The sequence below is a fragment of the Periplaneta americana genome, chromosome 1 (genome assembly GCF_040183065.1).
Source record: "Periplaneta americana isolate PAMFEO1 chromosome 1, P.americana_PAMFEO1_priV1, whole genome shotgun sequence".
NCBI classification, from domain to species: domain Eukaryota; kingdom Metazoa; phylum Arthropoda; class Insecta; order Blattodea; family Blattidae; genus Periplaneta; species Periplaneta americana.
The window spans coordinates 42,107,694-42,127,048 of NC_091117.1; the positions used below are offsets into that span (position 1 = coordinate 42,107,694).

Consider the following 19,355-nt stretch of genomic DNA (forward strand, 5'->3'; position numbering starts at 1 on the left):
CCCTGACGGTCGGTAGACCATCGGTAAGATATCAACTCGGTAAGCGCTCTGCATGCCGAGTCAATGGCTGCGTTCAGCGCTAATTCAGCTATTCATTCTTGCTGAGTTACAGCAGAGCAGCTATGAGGTCCTGAACGACCATTGCAAAATGTCCGCTGTGTTTACAAAGAAACACGCTGCTATTGTTCCGTCTACTCCGGAAAATAATATGATGCCATTGGTTGTTGCCTACCCCCTCCACTTTCGCTGGCTAGCAGCAGGCTTGCAGCGAAAAAAATTTTGCTACAAAAATCGCAGTGGCGTGCGGTGCTATTTCTCGATGGGGAACAGGTCAGAAATAATAATAATAATAATAATAATAATAATAATAATAATAATAATAATAATAATAATAATAATAATATGTATTATGATTTAGCAACATTACCAATTCTTTTTTTTTTACTTCATTTACAACTTAATCAGAACAAGAATATGTTAATATAAAACAAATTAATCATATAATATTATTGTTATTATTAGGCCTAAACATATAAAACCGTTATCTAAAAATAAATAAACCTAAATTAAACCTATAATTTACCGATTGACGAGCACCCATTTCACAGAATTATAGTAACTACTTTGAAAATTAATGTCTTGTATAAGATTTTGTTTTAGTTTTAAATTCTGTAAGGAGACGAGTAGGTTGCGCTTTTCTCAACAAAATTGGTCGAACTAAACGCTCTCGACTTCAGTTGATCGATAACACAACACTCGCTGTCTTGGTTCGCATCAGGGCGCTCGCGCTTGGTCTAGTTGAAGTTGGAACAGGCAGGAGTCACCTGTTCCATTGCCATTATTTCGTCAGATTTCCCTCAGGCCGTGAATGCGTAAATCGTACGGATTTTTTAAGACTTATTGTATGATTTCACACACTATATCATGTCAGACGAAAAACTCTTCGAACTTAATTGTTTTCCGAATTATCACTATATAAATAAACTAGCTTGATGAAATAGTATATTCCACACTTCTTAATACTCCTCGAGGGAAGAAGCACTGCCATCGTGATCTAGACCAGGCCGTAATGCAGGTTGTGTGACGTCACTCGATGAGTCGGGCTTTTCTATTTGAGCAAACGGAGCTGAGTGAAATATATTACTTTATAGCGTGTCGGCGCTCAATTTTATTTAGTGTAATGTGTGTATAAGACCCCTTCACACTTCTTATTGCATAATATGTTGCAGAAATAATTACAAAACTGTGTTATTTTAATGTGAACGGAGTTTTACATGTTAACATAACCTGGTTGCATCAACATTTTAAGTTTGGAATGGAAGCTATTTTGAGATTTAATAAAGAAGAATTATTTATATTGTGATTTTAATTTAGCACATCTACCTTCCTTACTTGTAGGTACAACATTTACCACAGTCCCTCCTATGAAATTAGTGTTAATCTGCTAGATTAGATAAATACAATTCATTACAACCCAGTATAGTAGGGAACAAATAAATACTACAATTAAATTTTTATTCAATGTAATATGTGCATAAGTTCCATTTATGTGTTGCATAATGTGGCAGGAATAATAAATAAAACTGTGTTATTTTTATGTGAAGAGAATTTACCATGTTAACATAATATATCTGCGTCAACATTTTAGGCTAAAGTTGAGAACGAAAACTGTTTTGAGATTTAATAAAGAAGAATATATTTTTACGATAAACTTCAGAACACGGTTACCGTCCTTACTTATAGGTAAAAAATTCACCACAGGCCCTCCTATGAAATGTACATACGTTATATTACTTAGTAGCGCTGAGGTATAGTTCCGGTAATTTCTGAACTGAAAACAGTTGAATTTATTTTTTGTGGAGATGCATTTGATCCTATAAGCAAGGCATATTAAAATCCTGAACGAACCGAACTAATTTGTATATGCAAGATGTATGAATACGAAGGGAACTACCTCAGCGCTAGTTTAGCCCTAGTAATATATTAAACTAATCAGACTTCAGACTGGAGTACCGTCTGAAACGAATAAATACAATTGAAGTGTAGACAAATTGCATTTATAAGTTATACGTAGCGTTATGCTTAATTATAATGCATAATTGCGAATATAGAAATAAGGCAAGTACTGATAGAATAAACATAACCTATAACTTCAACACATTAAAATATGCGTGCGATGCAACTGAAAATTGTTCAAACGTGCATAAATGAATGTGCAAGAATTTCGTAATGAAGCATGAGTGCTTTATTTCAACTAATTACAATTCTAGATACTATAACAGTAATGAAAACTATAGGGTATAATTTTTCGTAATATACTATATGTATCTCGTTTTTAGTTCAAATTGTGTATATTATCAAACGTCGTATTATTTACTCGTATAATGTAGGTTATTCACAAATAAAAAGGGCGCAATAATTTAAATTTAATAAGACAAATACGGTAAACTAGCAATAATGGATTAGACAAGAGTAACATCGGTAACGCTGCACTTAGGCCTAATCACAACTTACTTCACATGCCAGTCAATGTTTCACTTTCACGTATATATTATTACACATATTTAGCCTACTGTTTATAAGACCAAAATTTCACTTAACCACATAAGGGCGCAATATTTAATCGAAATAAAGGCAGGTATTACACATACGAACTTTGCCTGCAACAACGTAATTTTCACACCAAAAATAATATTAGACCTTAAATTGCAAGTAAATTGTGTCTCAAATGTCTCACAATCACTGTTTAAAATTTTACTGGCGCAATTACACTGCATTTCAGAGAAATATATGTTATTCTTCATGCACTGAAACTAATTCATATGGTTGAAAGACCGCCCTTCGCGATCAGCTGTTAAGCGAGTCACGTGGTCTGCCTTACGGCCTGTATTAGATCACGATGGCAGTGGAAGAGGTAACTCTTACAGCTTCCAGCGATACTCGCGTAAGTTCGTGTCCGCTCGAGCCTGCTTCGTAGAAAACATTGCTTGCGACTCCCACGCACAGCAGGCGAGAAGGGCTCGAGTCGTTTTCACTTCACTGCAATAAACCTGCTAACGATAGTTGTTTTCGCTTTTCGAAAACTGCAAGTAGGCCTATCCTTTAGAATGAAGTATATCTCACAATCTCAGTTAAGGGGGCAGGGAGGAAGGGAACAGCCTGTTCCCTCTGTTCCATGGAGGAACCGCCACTGGAAAAATGGCGCCCGCTATTTCAGCGCTGTCGGCCAGCATGGCGTTCTGTGCTGTCGCTATTTCAGCGCTACCTCAGCGCTGTCCCGGCTGAACGCAGCGTGATTTAAAGAATACACTATGTAACCCCACCGTAGATGCACACTTGTCTCGATGAATCTTTGAGTGTGTATTTGCAGCACTTCTTGTTTTTCAGCCATTAGTTTATATAATTCTAGATTCCAGTGCTGGCAGAGGTGGACAATTTTTGTTTATGAACATCAAACAAAATACATTATGAACATCAAGAGATGACCTAAGATCTGCGCGTACAAAACTTAGGCACCCATATGCCGTATGGCTCCCCACAGACAAAATTTTCTTTTCTCCATACGATTAATTAAAGAATTGTAGGTTCGCCCCGTATGGCCTCCATGACAGTACTGCATAGCATGACAGACAGGCCAGGAAAGGTAGGCAAATAGAACATGTCACATAGAGCAAGACAGATGGACAGTCAGTGCAGACAGATATTCAAGTAGAGCAGTATAGATCGACAGACAGAGCATAACAGATGGACGGTCCAGGAAATGATAGATAGACATAGCATTATAGATAGGCCAGGAAATGTAGCCAAATAGAACGTGTCACATAGAGCAAGACAGATATACAGGGACATCACTTTATTTTTACCAACATTTTTAACATTAACCTGGCTATACTCGGAAACACTGTTGCCCCCTTCCATTACAGGAGTTTGATGTTACTAGTGTAATATGTAAACAAATCATTTTACTAGGTATAGGAGGAGAGAAAAGTAGTGTATCCATTTATGTTGTAGGGAAATACGATATTACGATTTTCAGTTTGATCATCACTTTTACGGAATTTATCAAAATACAGTAGAGTAGTAACATTTTTTTTTCAAAAACTCAACTTTTTAGGCGGCTATGTTCGTTATGTAATGTCTACTTTATTTAGCATATTAATTATTGATGTTAACATACAATATAGAGAGTGCATTTAAATTGAGGGGCTCATAAGTAAAGGGCTGCAAGTGCACTTGTTACTTTTGAGAAAATGGGGTTTAAATATTTAAGCTTTCGTAAAACCGGTGAAATTTTTATTTAAATTTTAATGTGTGATGCGATTAAAATATCCCTTTGCCACTAAAATTTTAGATACTTTAGCTTACACTGGATGCACTTAATTCATGTTATTACAAATGTCACTAGCATTCCTTTGCTTCTAGCCACCTCAATTAAAAATAAGCTAATCTGAATTTTTAAACAAGTTGCTGAAAATGGTTGCCGTTCATTACAATGCAGGCTTCAATTCTTTACGCATATTATTAAAAACATTTTGAAGCATATTCTCTGAAATTTAATTTATCGTTTCTTCAATATAATTTTTAGTACGATATTATTAATATAGGTTCTTTCTTCTATAGAAAACGCAACCATATTTCTGAAACACACTATACAATGCAGTGTTTACTTCACTGCTTGAAGACTTCGAATGCAACAGCGGCCGTAAGTTTGTGTGTCTGACGGGAGCAAGGACATTAGTGAAGGGGTGAGAGTGAAGTACATTCAGAAATGCAGGTACAATAAAAATGCAAGTAAAAATAAAATGATGTCCCTGTACAAACAGACCAGTGAAGATAGACAGACATAGCATGACGAATTGTCAGGGCAAGACAGATAGATTCATAGGCAAGACAGACAGATAAATCAGATAGTCAGGCAAGACCCAAAACCAAGACAGGTTGTAGGTATGCAGACAGAGATAGACAGTAGTAAATAACCACAAACATGCTATACTACGTCATATTGAATTACGGACTTCGTACAGCGGCAGATATTTATCTCATTCTCCTCCACATTCCGTCTGCTTTCGTTGTTTACTCCTTTAGTTAACAAAACTCTTTTTGTGCACCAGCCACACACAGTGCACTCCAGAGATCGCGCATTGCGTAGGACGCGGATGACGTTTGAGATTAAAGATTGTGGTTCTCATACCTACTGTGTTTTCCTTGTGGCGCATTTACTCATGCAAGATATTTCTGTAGCAATCTTGAGTCTCAACACTGCGTAGCAGGCCTTCAGACATTTGCTCATTATCAGTGAACACTTTGGAGCTATGTTTACAGTTACTGTTAGCGTATTCCCAGTAATGCTTCAGTCCATGTGTTGTTCCTAACCGCGGCGTTACATCACACTGACCACTTAACTATTTAATCTCTATAAATAACTCTCTAGATCGGACGTCAAAATTTGTAACGCGTTTTTTGTAGAGATCGGAAAAGGTATTAGTTTCTTGTAACAGTTCGAACTGTTCCAGTTCCTTGAAAATACTAGGTTCCAAATAGCAGTTCCAAAATAACAGTACCATACTTACATAGTGGTATCTTGGAACATGTACGAACATTAAGTGACTATAGGTTAAATGGGTCCGTCTTCTTGCTTATCAAGTAATGTATAGTCTTAATTATTAACTATGTCACATTTATTGAATTGGATTAATGTTTTCGGCAATTATTTGCCATCATCAAATCATCATAAGTATCATGTTATACATACTGAATACTGAATTACAAAATTAAGTGGAATGGAGTAATATTCGGACGAACAAACATGCTTACCACTTGACTAGATAAATGTTACATTATAATTAGACGTGCACTGACTCAGCTGTTTACATGGACAATATAATAATGTTAACATTAGACACAAATGGAATTATGACGTGCAATAATTACATATATTATTAAATATTCATGTGGAAGTATTGTGTTCCATATAATACGTAAATTAAACTAGCAGGTTACGAACATGCTTGATGCTAAATGATTACTCTGTTTGAAAAATTATGCAATTGAGGAATACATGTACAGCTGTCAAAAGAAAAAGTGGCCGCTCTCCTGAAACAAAGTTCCCTTCGGGTATCTTCGCTACAATTCGGAGACAGGAGATGTTACATATTGTTGGACCACGTTACCGGATATCTACAGTTATAATTGAAGTGTTCTCTGTGTGATTCGATAGCGTAATGGTAGCGTTCAGGCCTCTTATTCATGAGGTCCTGCGTTCGACTACAACCTCGTGCTTTTTATGTTCTTTTTTGTTCTGTTTTTGAGAGAGACAAACTATACATAATGGCTCCTTTCTCTTTTACGATTATTTTAGTAATTAACATCAGGTTCATTACTATATTACGCCATGACTTTATCATTATGATATTGTGGCTGCAAATGGAAAGAAAAAAGATTTTATTCTCAATAAAAATATCTTTCGTGGCATAAACAAAACAAATTTACTGGCGTCGGCCTTAAAACATTCAAACAATTAAGCGTTCAAAAAACAAAACAAAAAGCCACAATTCACTATCTTCCTCTTATCTCGATCATCTTGCAGTCGAGTGGGCATGAAATTGACTAGTCTTTGCAAATAGCGACTGTTCTTAGACACGATATTCCAGGCATTCTGAACATATATACATAAGTGTTCTGTCCATGGGCAGGTCTTTCATTGCAAACCCAGCAATCTCCAATCTTTCCTATTTTCTGCCTTCCTCTTAGTCTCCGCATATGATCCACATATCCTAATGTCGTCTATTATTCTTTTCAACCAGAGACCCAACTAATTCCTTTTTCTCTTTCTAATCAGTTTCAGCATCATTCTTTCTTCACTCACTTTTTCAAACACAATTTTATTTTTTATTCTGTCTGTTCACTTCACACGCACCGTTCTTCTCCACATCCACATTTCAAATGCTTCAATTCGTTTCTCTTAATTTCATCGTAATGTCCATGTTCCTTCCCCATACAATGCCACACTCCACACAAAACACTTCACCAGTTTCTTCCTTAGTTCTCTTTCCAGAGGTCCGCAGAAGATCCTTCTTCTTCTATTAAAAGCTTCCTTTGTTCATGTTTGCAGTTTTTCTTGGTAAGGATAGATCTAAATGCGGTAATATCCCGTTGCTTTCCGCACACCACTATCTCTTTCGCATCATATTAAATTCCAGGGGGCCCAAGCGTGGAGATGAGGAGAATGGATTTGACTAATTGGGCCCTCCGGACTTCACCGAAAGTCACGGCAAGGGTTAAATATTAATTCTATCAGGATGTTTGACCCGATCAGAGACCGGGAAATCTCAATTAGCCTTTGCCCCCCGCATCCTGGACTAGCTTCTACGAATCATCAGAAAATCTTAGAGTGTGATTGGGCCAATTTTTCCGAAAATGTTTCCACAATTTTGCCCTCGTAGCTCAGCGGACGAACGTCGGAATTTAGATGTCAACGTCTCAGGTTCAATTCCTCGTTACTCCTTTTCATTTTCTTGTGGTTCAAGATATGCAACTGGATTTTTCCAAACCTAATATTAAATTTATGTTATTTATATCGCTAAAGAACGATTACAATATAAATAAGAACGATAACAGAATAAAAATGATAAATATCGGTTTGTTTAATTAATATAAGATATATATATATAATACGTACTTAATATTCTAAATGAAATAACCTGTTTTACAAAGAAAGATGGTTATTTGTGTTATAATAATTACTTACATAAAATACAGATTATTTATATTGCGAAAGAACAATAACAATATAAATAACTTGAATATTATTTTATAATGCTAATGAAGGAAAACAGAATATAAATGATAACTTGAATATTATTTATATCGCTAAAGAACGATAACGATATAAAAAACGTGAATATTATTCATATCGGAATTTCACAGATTTATTACAGATGTATTTAAGAAATTGTAGAAGAATAGTAATTAGTAACAGTGTCCTATTTATTCTTCTTGGAGCCAAATTTGTAACTTTTAAAAGTGTGGTTACTATGTTGAAGTGTATGTGTTGCAACGGATGCTTGATTTGTTATGTATATGAGTTAGTTATGGGATGCTTGATGTCGTCGCAATGTCGTAATTATAGTTTGATTGTGTTTGTGTGACTATTGTGTATTAATTTATGATGTATGGTACGGAAAGCTGCATATTTGTGTTATAGAAATGTTACGTATGTGTGTTGTTAATGTTTTTGTATGTTTCAAATTGATAACTGATATTTGTATTGCAATCGCAATGCCTAATTTATGGATTGTTTATGTTTCGCTTACATCGCGTAAGCTAATTTAATTTTCCTTTCCATTTCTCTTTATGCTTATCTTTTTTGTGTATAAAACTATAGCCCTAACATACATATGTAAAATAGGGCTAACCCCCATTGGAGATACAAGAATAATTATTATTATTCATATCGTTATAAAACGATAACAGAATACAAATGATGACTTGAATTTTATTCATATCTCTAAAGAACGATAACAAAATATAAATAACGTGATATCCATCAAGAACGATAACTGGATATAAATGATAATTTGAATATCATTTACATCGCTAAAGAACGATTAAAAAATAAAATGAAAACTTCAAGAAGGCCCGAACCCACAACCTTTCAATCATTAAACAAGCACTCTACCGCTGGTCTACGAGGCGCAGATCTGGAACACTTTCATAGTTCCGGAACTGCTTGTACAAGAACTTGCATCGTGTAACTTCGCCGCGACCCGAAGTGGACTTTGAAAATATTCGCTGTTCACGAGTGCGGCCACTTTTTTTTTTTTTTTTTGACATCTGTACATATGTCAAGATATCACCCTGTGGTATTGCATTTTATCATAAATGTTAAAGATTGAGCACAGAATGAAATATGAAAACAAAATGACAATATGCTATTGACTCTTCATGTGGAAAATATTATGTTCCATATGTGCCACGTTTATCAGGTTTCACCATTGCAACTTCCGAAGTTTTCACCAATGCTACTCTCATAAAGGATTCTGAGATGGCTAATGTATTCAGAAAGAATGTCTTACACACTGATTCTTTCGCAGTTTCTGTTGTAAAAGAATAGCCTACACATTACTTTGTGTCCTCATATTTGCCCTTGTTGAGTCCCTTGGTCTGCTCCATTGTACTGGTTTACTCGTGACCCATGATGATATAAATTGACGTTTTGAACCCCAGGACTTGTTTTCACTCCAATATTCCTTATGAATTTGATTTCGGATAGTTTCAGTTATGCGTTGTGTACATTTTAGCTAAAACCAAAGAGCTAAAATAGCTTATGTGGACTTACATTTGCTTCGTGTAAAAATTATTAGAGCCAAATAGTAGTAAGTGGACTTACTTCAATTTGGTTCTAAAGTGAGTTCTTGTTTATTTCGTTTATTACTATTATTAGAGACTTGTTGCACTGTGGCACTCATGCATTGCAATAAGAGCACTTCAAATGTGTAATAATATCATTTTCAAAAAAAAGTGGACGTACGCCACTCTAGCTCTCAGGTACAGATTTTGTTTATCACTTAAAACGAGCCGCCACTTACTGCAGACGCGAGCAAACTTGTGTCTTGCATACAGACACTAAAGCTATACTTGTTTTTTTTTTTTTTTAAGATGGGACATGACAGGAGCGTTGCGATCGGAAAAACCAACGAGCACAGAATTCATAGAGTAGATATAAACAGCTTGGAGGTGAAGCCGCTTTTGTGGACAGTCGCCATTATGATGCTACCAAAACATTGGGCTCCCTGTTAGCACATGGGCAGTTGATTGTGATGTTGCATCGTTGTTTTAATTAATAAATTAACTAATTTCAATATGCCTACATGTTCTGCGTATGGCTGCACAAACAGGTTTTCAAAAAAAAAAAGTCCTGGAATAACTTTCCACAGGTAAATATGCATGTGTGAATTGTACTTACTACCGGTAGGCTAGATACGGTAATGAATGATTTAGCCTAAGTTAGTCGGTTAGATTCGTATTGTTTACGTATTAGTTTGATTAAGATAAAGGATTAGTGTATTGATATTATTGTAATTAATTTTTATAATCACTAAATCAGACACGCTTTGTACACTTAGCATTTACGAGCGAAGCTAACCTAACAACCCAAGTTGGAAGTTTGTGTCGCGTGCTATAGAAAATGGGTGTACCAAGGTTTCTCTTCAACCGAATGCACGTATTCGTTTGATGAAAAAGAAATATTGCATTAATATTATTGTAATTAATTTTTATAATCACGAAATCAGACATGCTTTGCAGACTTAGCATCTACGAGCAAAGCTAACCTAACAACCCGTGTTGGAAGTTTGTGTCGCGTGCTATAGAAAATTGGTGTACCGAGGTTTCTCTTCAACCGAATGCACGTATTCATTTTATGAAGAAAAAGAAATAGTGTATTAATATTATTATAATTAATTTTTATAATCACGAAATCAGACTTATGCTTTGCAGATTTAGTAGCTGCATTAACTCCATCGTGATCTAACTTGACCCACTTGGTAATAAAACTTCACTTTTGTTCGCCGTTATAATCTAATTATATACTATAAACGAAGAGCTATCAAATATTATATGGTTAAGAGCATTCAACTTTTTCTCTAAACAAAAATCGGGACATCTATACGAAATACTGGCAAAAGGAAGAGAATGATAATTTGCGTTAAGAAGCAAGTTGCACTATTAAATCGAAGCAAATGGATCAATCTATGAAAGTACTTATTATAGGCTAGCATTTTTATTTGGACTAGTAGCAAAATAAGGTCAAACTGTTATCTTCCTTTTTTTATCATTATTGTTTGTTTAACTTTCCAGAGTACCTATTAAATACCATACTGCAATTTGAAGAGCTGTCAATTTAAATATGTATATATGTGATTTATCGATTACAGTTTTGCAATTTTTGCTAAAAATACGTGCCTAGGGATTCTGTATTACGAAACAAACAAGGAAGTGTGAGTCCTCCAGGAAATTAGGGACATATGGAATTCCTATTATCATAAGATCTTCTGTAACGTAATAGCTATTTTGCAATGTTTTGGTAGCAACAAGATGGCGTCAGGCCCATCAAACCGGCTTCACTCCGTCCAACGGTATTAAGATGCTAGTGTCTACTCTATGTATTCTGTGCTCGTTGGGAAAAACAACTGAATATCACATAGCGTGGTAGGCCTGTTGCCAACGAGTTAGAAATTCTCTTTCTAACTCGTTGCCTGTTGCTATGGCAACAACGGTTGAGTTGCCAAATTTACAGGTCCCACATGCACCTGCTAGTGTCTACTCTATGTATTCTGTGCTCGTTGGGAAAAACAACTGAATATCACATAGCGTGGTAGGCCTGTTGCCAACGAGTTAGAAATTCTCTTTCTAACTCGTTGCCTGTTGCTATGGTAACAACGGTTGAGTTGCCAAATTTACAGGTCCCACATGGCGAGTGTTTAAATAGCTCTCTTGGAAACATTTATTGTGCACACAGTGTTAGCATTGGTACGTTTCGTCTTTGATTCTCTGTCGATTTGTGTATTGTTTTCTTACCTTCGCATCAATTGTCAATGAATGTTTTAACGTCAGCCATCTTAACGACAATTGCTAGCTTCCATCAGCTGGCAGCTGGTAGTCCATGTTGGCAACATAGCACTGTAGTTCCAAGCTCGGCCGCTTAACTGTCATGTCCCATCTTTCAAAAAAACAAGTATAGTACAGAGTTCGTTCCATCTGACTGAGGTTGTGTTGACACTTTGTGAGCACGAGTTGCCCACCCATGAATTTGGACCGTATGTGACATCTGCATCTGTATAGGCCCTACAGGCAGCTCACCCAGTTCCCCATTCCAACTCGTGAACCGCTCGTCATGGGGAGCCTTGCCGCCTAAAGACAAGACACCGCTGCCACATCCCCCAGCCACTCTCGTGGTCATCATCCACACGGACAGCACACCATGCGACACGCTGGACACGTGCTCCGAGGCCGTGAGAGAGATCCAGAGGGCCCATCTGAAGAAGTACAGCGACATTGCCTTCAACTTTCTGGTCGGAGGGGACGGTCGCGTGTATGAGGGGCGAGGCTGGGACCTGCAGGGGGCCTTCGCAAGATCATTCAACAACGTTTCCCTTGGAGTGGCCTTCATAGGTAAACATATTTTATGAATAATAATAATAACAATAATAATAATAATAATAATAATAATAATAATAATAATAATAATAATATAGGCTAGCCACAACGGATAAGGTGCAACTTACAAGCTAACATTCTGATGGGGCAGATGAGAAAGTTAATTTTTTTTCTTTTATCATGTTAATAATGTAAAAAGAAGCGCTTATACAAATTTTGGCCATTCGACCGCAATTACGAGGGCCGTAATAGTAATATACGTTACAAGAGCGGTATGTTGACGTTTTCATGTTCGACGAAAAGATTGAAAAAGCGAAACGTAGTTGAGCTTTTTTAATTTCCGAGAACATGAAAACAAACATACCGCTCGTGTATCGTACATTATTTTGTGCGAAAATCGTTTATTACATATCTGAAAGACGAATTTCTAATTAGTTGCAATGAAATCTCCATGTTGGTTTCTGTTTAATGACGGCAACTTCGGAAAACCAAAATATCTTTCTTCAACATTGTTGCTATAAAATGTTTTCTGTGTTTACTATACTCCAGCAGGCCGTGATATACGTCTGTCTTCCCCCCCCCCCCCAGTCTATAAATGCGAACTTAAAACAAACGGTAAGGTTATGTAATGATTAATTTTTCATTTTAATATTTTAACAATATTATTTATATAACATATTGCAGTAATAACATCGGCATCTGAATCTTGTTGATTTTTTCACGGCTTCCTTAATGTTACTTGTATCAGGAATGCAATAAGTTTCGTGGAGTAGTAGACTTTACTTAATGTTGGAAATATTTAAAAACAATAATTAACATTGCAATTTAGGTGAAATTGCAGTGGTAAGTTTCCAATTTATAATTATTACTATGCTAAACGTCTCTAAACATAATATGTTAAAAGCCTAAAGCAGTAAAATGAATGTCGCTCTTAAGCGGTAAGAAGAGGGAAATTGTTGTGTGTGTTACGTTGGGAATACTGAATGTGGTATTTCACACTTACCGCGTATTGGTTCTGTGCGGAAAACAAGCAAATACGCACGATCTCGCACAAAAAAATAAGGTCGCCAGGGACCGTTAACAGAAAGAAAATACAGTTTCATTTGAAAAATTTATAGGAACAGACACAGCAATTGTTGAGCTATTTTTCAACATATTTCCCACCGAAATTAAGACATTTCTCATATCATGGAATCGACACAGAGTGCAGACGGCTATCAAACGCTGGTTCCGATCCCAGGTGGCTGACTTCTACGACATAATGATACAAAAATTGATCCCATGGTATGATAAATGTCTCAATTCCAGTGGGGAATATGTTGACAAATAGCGCTGTATCTGCTTCAATATATATTTCCATGCAATTGTGCTTTCTTTATGTAAACGTCCCCAGAGAAAATCACTTTCTGGATGGCGTCGTAATTGCGGTCGAGTGGCCAAAATTTGTATAAGCACTTCTTTTGACATTATTAACATGGTGGAAGAAAAAAAATTAACTTCTTTATCTGCCCCCATCAGAATGCTTGCTTGTTAGTCGTTGCGATTGTCTGTAAAGATGGGTCCTCAACCTCTTGCTACCTTATGTGCGTCCATGGCTTATAATAGGAAAAAATGCATACCGTAAATAAAATTGTATTGCAGAAAGAACTGGTGATAGTAATTCTGTTGGTAATTACCAAGTAGCGAAACTTGGTGCCCAAAGAAAAAAGTTTGTTATTAATAATATTTTTAGCTTAAGTACAATCATTAATACAGTATAGTAAAATAAATTGGGGTGGAGTAGCATCATCTGTACTTAATCCATTAATTTTCAAAAATTTTCTGGCCAAAAATATGGATTATCCAACAAATTTAATTTAGGTTATACAGATTTTAAAGTATTAATTATTGAAGAAATTTATAAATATACGCAGTTTACTAACTTACCACCACAGAAATCAAATAAAACATAAATCTAATCGACATGAATATCATAGGCCTACTCGAAGACAAATATTTACTTTCTCATTAATTGAGCCTAAATGTCATACAAGTGCAGCACTTATATATGATGCTAGTTTCGGCCCAAGAGTTTATAGTAAAATTACAAATCATTTTCTGAATTTGAAATATTTTAAAATTGAACCTTTTAAAAAAGAAATTTATAAAATTATTCATGATACATAATATTAACAAATGTATGTATTTTTTACCCTTTTTCTGTCGATTATATTCATTCTTTTATTGAATGTCATTGGTTCCTGTCCGATTGTCAATTTATATTAATACGTTTTTCTCTCTTTTTCTCTTTCTTTTTTCTCTTGTGTGTTAGTTATGGGTCTGAACTATGTTACTTAGTGTATCTAGTAAACTGTCTTTTGTAAATTTTGTTATATTACTGGCTAAGACCACATCGTACACGAGCTTGGCTCTTACGGTAGTGGCTAGAAACATTTGTTGCTGTATACTTTTGAATTTATACTCACTCTGCTTACGAGCTACTCGTAAATACATATAGGCTATATATATATATATATATATATATATATATATATTTATATTTATATTTATTTATCATTTACTATAGGCAAGAGTTTCTTTACTTGCGCGTGAGTAGAGTCAGGGTCGGCAATGGAGAATGGTAGGTAGAGATCGCAGATTTTCGCGTAATGACTTGAAGTGCAGAATGAATTTCTGGTAATGTAGAGGAATCAGTAGCCAAATTAATTATTTCAGTTTGAACTTAAAGACTGAAATACAGTATAAGAATAATTTAAGCATGTCAGTAAACTGGTTATACAGAAAATTGAAAAATGCGAGTTACATGATTCATATTCATTATTTGTAAATTTAAATTAATTATTCAACCCAGCAAGTATAGTACAGATAAATGTTAATGATGTTAATGCACTCACAGAAAGGGTTAAAACATTGAGTTACTTCAAGGATATGAAACGTACTGATTGCAGTGTAGCATTTCTTACTTTGAAAGAAAAAGTTTTGAAATAATCATCCAACACTTTCAATGTTAAAGTTGACGTGATTGAGGTATTACGAGCTCTCATGTTGAATTACCCTGAATTTACACCTTCTGTGTTGAAATGTGTCTTGGTTTCTTGTGCATCTGTTGACGCAGAAAGGTATTTATCAAAGTATAATAAATTTAAATGTTAGTGACGGTAGGCGCAGAATGAAAGAAAATGATATGAAGAGTCCACTGCAAGAATGATGGATTTCACTTTCTTGTCGAAAATGAACCAAGACTGTCAATGCATAGCGTAAGACATATAGATGTACATAGAGAGTTATATGGCATTAACACTGATATTCACTGTCCAGTAATGATCGTAAAATCACAGTTAAGCTTTGAGCACTAAGCATTTCAAACTTTCAATTGCTTCTCCTGAAAAATGTATTCCAAATGACATCCATCATTCTTGCAGTGGACTCTTCATATCGTGACTTCTGCTATGCTTTCATTCTACAAATATAAACAGCAGATGTTACATAATTTAGGCCTAAATAATGTTTTTTTTTCCCTCAGTGTTATAAAGTTGCGTTTAATTTTAATATGTAGAATGAAATTAATATTTGAAACGCTTCGTATCATCATTTTGACGTGTAATACGTAATGTAGTATCATTTTTCACGTAACAATCCCTTTCCAATTTATGTGAAATTATTGTAATTATTTTACAAGTAATTGGCGATAAAACGCGGAAAATATTTTATCACGATTTTTTCTTTCGAAATTAATGCGAAATTCTGTGGTCCCTAGCCCAGGATGTAAGTTACTCATCGACTGCAACACAAAGTAACTAAGAAAGCAAACAACTACGTCGTCTCAGGAACAACTAAGACACAGTAGTTCTACGAGGCATAACGAAGATTGTTTGCAACGCCCACATGTAATACCGGTACTACGTGAGCGAGCACTGTGAATTCGAATAAGTGCAATATGAATACATAAATAAAATAAATAAATAATGTATTCCCCTTTACCTCTTCAGCCTGCTGCACAGTTGTATCACTTCCACCATATATTTATAACGCTTTAAATTTTTAAGCGACTTTTGAATGGTCTTATACGAGTAGTTCAACAAAATAGTTGTACAGATATACAATCAACTCCGGATATAGTGAACCTCTGCGGACTTGCATATTTCGTTCACTATATCCGAGGTTCACTATATCCGAAGTGTCTCTCCCCTAACCTTAAATGGCAGAAATGAATGAAATTGTGAACAAGAAAATAAAATATTTCATTTTTGTGAAATGGATTACACTGTATACTGTTACTCACAGTTGATTTACTTAAACTATGCTGTCGGCCCACGTCCGCTTGCGAAAGAACACGTTCAATGTCACTTATAATATCCACCTTATCTTCCAAAGAAAACACTTTACGCTTCGACATTTTTATACAGTACATTCACTGTTGGAACGCTAGATCAGGTAGAAATGACAAACGCTGTTATGGTGTGACTGCGTACTCAGCCTTGGAATTTCCCGGGTCACTTAATGGAAACTGGGAGAAGGTTGATGGAGTTTGAATGCCATTGAAATCTTACATTCATTTATGCTCTGGACATAATGTCCGTCCCCTTTTAATAAAAGAAGGTAATTTCATTTTCAGTTGTTTCGATTTGTCTATGGTTTCGATGCTATCTGCCATATTGGATATGTATCTAAGAAGAAAAGGCAACTCTTTGACGGTGGAGGATTAGAAATAACAGTAGAGTAGAGTGCCTGAGAACAGAATGTCAACCCTTCGACGATGGAGTGAGGCAGGTCGTCACGTGTTGCCTGGATTTACAACACAGCTCATTGTCTAGGAATCACTAATCCTACCTTTGTCCTTTGACTAAAGGAGTAAGAAACTTGGAATGTTGTTCTCAACACATTCTTCCAATTTTATACAAGAAGGTCGGACTTCAAATAAAAATTTGTCAGGATACAAGGTTCACTATAACCGAAGCGAGGGTTCACTACTGTCTTCCTCCGACAAGTTTAGCGCTGGGACCTGAGGTATTCTTGCCATCGGTGCGGGGGGTTGCAGGTAGATTCTTTTGTTGCTACAGCCAAGCCGAGCCGAGCGGAGTGGGAAGTATTAATCGTCCAAAAATATGCAGTCTTCAGTCTTCTCCCAGATGTTAGCTATGTTAATATTATATGAATTACTCATTAAATATTTCACGGTTACAAATCATTTGTAAGGAAACATGCTGTGGAAAATTTTTGGCTTTCTATTGGAATTTTAGAATATTTGATTGGTATCGTGAAAAACAGATTCCTATAATGTCATGCGAAAAGCATTTGTTGGTGATATCTTAAAATACAAAATCAAGTAGTTATACTTCTCAAGTGAGTTCAGCAATACAGTATATTTAAATTGATTACTTTACAAATTTAATTCAATTCTACTAACCACTAAATTTTATAGCATGATTCTTCTTTTTATTTATATTATTGTAGTTGTATTATGATATTTCTTTTTATTTATTTTATTGTATTTGTATTTCTGGTGGTGTGATGGCCTTAACTTCACCAAAATAAATAATACACAAGTATAAATAAATTAATAAATAAGTAATAAATTAATTAATAAAATTTTCTACAATATTTTCCTTCTTTGAACACGTAAGTACGAATGGTTGTATCTCTATCTCGCCAGAAAATACGTTAGAAAACTAATAGGCATACTGTTCTCGTAAACTGGGCGAATGTTTTCAGTATGATTGTACTTCCTTCCAGACTGCCACTGTCACCTCCCACTCCAGTACCGCGCTAGACTAGTCGGAACCGCATTCCTCTCAGCACTAAACTCCTCAGAGGATGACAGTATAAACGGAAATATTAATGTACTTTTTAATGTATGCGGGTCGGGACCGACGATTTAGGTTCACTATAGCCGAATGTTCACTATAACCGAGTTCAATATATCTAGAGTTGACTACATTAATCCAATGTCCATTTCAGGTAAATTTAGCAACGTGGCGCCTCCCAATCAACAACTGGAAGAAGCACAGGCTCTCATTGACGTGTCACTGAAGAACAATAAATTGCCCTCGGATTACAAGTTGGTCGGACATCGACAGGTGACGGACACAGACAGCCCAGGGGATGCCTTGTTCAACATAATAAAGACTTGGCCCCATTGGAAGGATTGTTACATGAGCACCTGCAGACCAGCCAAGAGTCGAACCTCAGACTTCATTCACTGATAATTCAGGAGAGTTCTCTCGTGATCAACGTTAACTGACAGCTGTGTCACCTGCCTCTGTACCCTGTACACACGGCAGAAGTTACCAAGATAAAACCAAACCCAACGAATTTCATTTCACTAACATGTGTGCAGTTCATGTGTGAAATATTCATTTTCAGACAGCTATTTCTTGAAGTATATAGGTATGTCATAGCGCCTGTATTACGTGCTCATTCTACAGGTAATACAAATTCAACAAGGTTCACATTTCGGCAAGATAAAATACAATCACCGCTCTTAAGGAAATGTTGTACGGGTTCTTTGGAGCACGCAGTGCAGGCGCAATGACATCAATGAAGTAGATCTTTCGACGCTAGACAAGCGTGTTAAATCTTTATTATTATACAGTAGGGGAAAATACTTTTAACACTAGTGTGAAAAGTATTTTTTAACACTTTAAACTTTCTGCGCAGATTGTCAATAAAATTGTCCTACCAAATGTGGATGACAACAATCATAACCGATCAATAAAGCAGTCTATTTTTAAAAATGATTGTTTTTAAGAAACATCTGCAAATTAAATAAATTGCTTCAACAAGTATTTTACAGTCATTTAAGTTGTTACGGATGTTACATTTTTACTATTTTCAAAATCTATATATTGAAAATGAAATGACTTTTGTCAACTTTTATTATTAGAATCAATTTAAAAGTACTATATCATTTTACAGAAAAAAAAAGGTGTTGAATAAAATGTATTATTATTGCAGAAAATAAAGAAAAGGTTCAGTCACGGATTTTACAAGATTTTTAACTCGCTTCACATCTTATTAACAAAAAGTGTAAAGCTCAAGTCTCTGCCTCAAGCTAAAAGATATTCTTTAGGAAAAGGGGGGGAGAGGGTGTAGTGTGTGTGTGTGTGTATATATATATATATATATATATATATATATATATATATATATATATATATATACAGAAAAAAAAAACACACACACACACACAAAAACTTGTT

At 35.5% G+C, this 19,355-nt stretch overlaps 1 protein-coding gene across 2 annotated transcripts in view; it reads left to right on the top strand.

Annotated features, from left to right (window-relative positions):
* The window catches only part of LOC138694904 (peptidoglycan-recognition protein SB2-like), a 33,747-nt gene extending 14,610 nt beyond the window's left edge, over window positions 1–19,137 (top strand). For both annotated transcript variants that reach the window (XM_069819090.1, XM_069819100.1), the window contains 2 exons: window positions 11,842–12,171; window positions 18,115–19,137. In XM_069819090.1, coding sequence (XP_069675191.1) covers window positions 11,842–12,171; window positions 18,115–18,359 — 575 coding nt within the window. In that variant the 3' untranslated portion in view covers window positions 18,360–19,137. The remainder of the gene's footprint in view (window positions 1–11,841; window positions 12,172–18,114) is intronic.
* Window positions 19,138–19,355: the final 218 nt, after the last annotated feature.